Source organism: Austrofundulus limnaeus, unplaced genomic scaffold (genome assembly GCF_001266775.1).
Source record: "Austrofundulus limnaeus strain Quisiro unplaced genomic scaffold, Austrofundulus_limnaeus-1.0 Scaffold253, whole genome shotgun sequence".
NCBI classification, from domain to species: Eukaryota; Metazoa; Chordata; class Actinopteri; order Cyprinodontiformes; family Rivulidae; genus Austrofundulus; species Austrofundulus limnaeus.
This window is the reverse complement of record NW_013952655.1, coordinates 90,217-91,572: the sequence shown is the minus strand read 5'-3', so window position 1 is coordinate 91,572 and position 1,356 is coordinate 90,217. Positions and strand designations below refer to the sequence as shown.

Below are 1,356 nucleotides of genomic sequence, written 5' to 3'. Positions count from 1 at the left end.
ACTTAAAAGTGTCAGACTTACTTTTTTCTTTGGTCCAGCCTCCTTCCGGTCCGACACGTACTTCCCCAGCTTGCAGAGGCCCGGTACCGGTCCGATCCGGAGCCCGGCCGGGATGCTGCAGTCCGCGAACACGCTGACGGTGGTGGGCGCCCGGGTGGCTTGCATGGCGCGGGGGGAGATCAGAACCATGAAGACTTGATGGAGGCGATGAGAAGAGAGAGAGGTGAGCGCGCGGAGAGAGGCGGATGAGGAGGAAGAAGAGGAAGAGGAGGAGGAGGAGGAGAGGCCGATATCCGCCCTCAAAGTGACGCTGTGGCGTTTTGCTCTCCGGCTTTTCTAGTGATGATGGAGAAGGGTGAGGTGCACCCCCCCCCCCCCCCCCACACACACACACACACACACACACACACGACCTCTCTATTTGAGGATGCAAGTGTGTGAGTGAAGGAGGGAGGGTGCTACAGAGAGGTGATGCTGGTTTAAGGTGGGAGGAGCGGGAGCGGTCCTGAGTTTGCAGCAGCACTCTAGTTGTGTGCGTGCGCGCGTGCGTGTGTGCGTATGAAGAGTGAGTGTGAGAGAGTTGGACTCTCCCAGCAGCTGTGTACGGAGGGAAAGCGGGCCGGCCAGCTCACATGGAGCCTTTCCCCAGTCCGCCGCATAAAAAATCGCTCCAGAGCGGTCAGGAGACACAAAGGGCCCCTGCGACCTTCCCATCCCCGAAAACCAATTTGTCAAGGCCGGAGAAAGGAGCGCGCGGAATCAAAGGTTCCGGAGCGACCATTAATCCTCAGCATGTGGCTTTGTCCCGCAGACAGGTCCGATATTTGAACTGACAAATCCACTGTATAATTCCTCCATAAATCCTCAGCCCGCTCCTTTCTCCCCATTCACAGCGCCTTTTTGACGATCGGCGGCTACTTTAAATCTACTTGGCTGCCATTCTTAGAGCTCCTCGTGCTTCAAAGGGCCCCGCTGCCCCTCCTCCGCTCGGTCCCGACTTCAACAAAAGGAGCAGCGAAGTTTAGAGGACTTGTTAACTTCTATTGACTCCCGGCGTGTGCCGGGCTGGGATCAGGCAGGTACTGAAAGGAGAGAACCAGCAGCAGGAGGAGAGACACTCAGAGGGAGAACAGCATCAGCATCTTCACAACGCGCGCGCACACACACACACACACACACACACACACACTCTTTTTGCATTTTACATGATCGGTTTGCAATTCATACAGAATTCATTTTCTGCATGAATAAAAAAACAAGGAATACATTTGAAAATGCTTTATCTTATTTTTATTTTCAAATTGGCTTCAAAAATACCATTCAGATAATGATCCACGATGAAGAACAGGCAATAAT

The 1,356-nt window shown here is 53.6% G+C and overlaps 1 protein-coding gene across 1 annotated transcript; it reads right to left on the bottom strand.

The window, feature by feature from the left end:
- Nucleotides 1-21: 21 nt before the first annotated feature.
- LOC106526026 (PR domain zinc finger protein 13) lies at nt 22-759 on the bottom strand (the record flags this gene model as incomplete). Its single annotated transcript, XM_014020462.1, is given in 1 exon segment — nt 22-759. A coding segment is annotated over 1 exon segment (168 nt), but the record flags the coding sequence as incomplete, so codon positions are not given.
- Between the last annotated feature and the right edge of the window lie 597 nt (nt 760-1,356).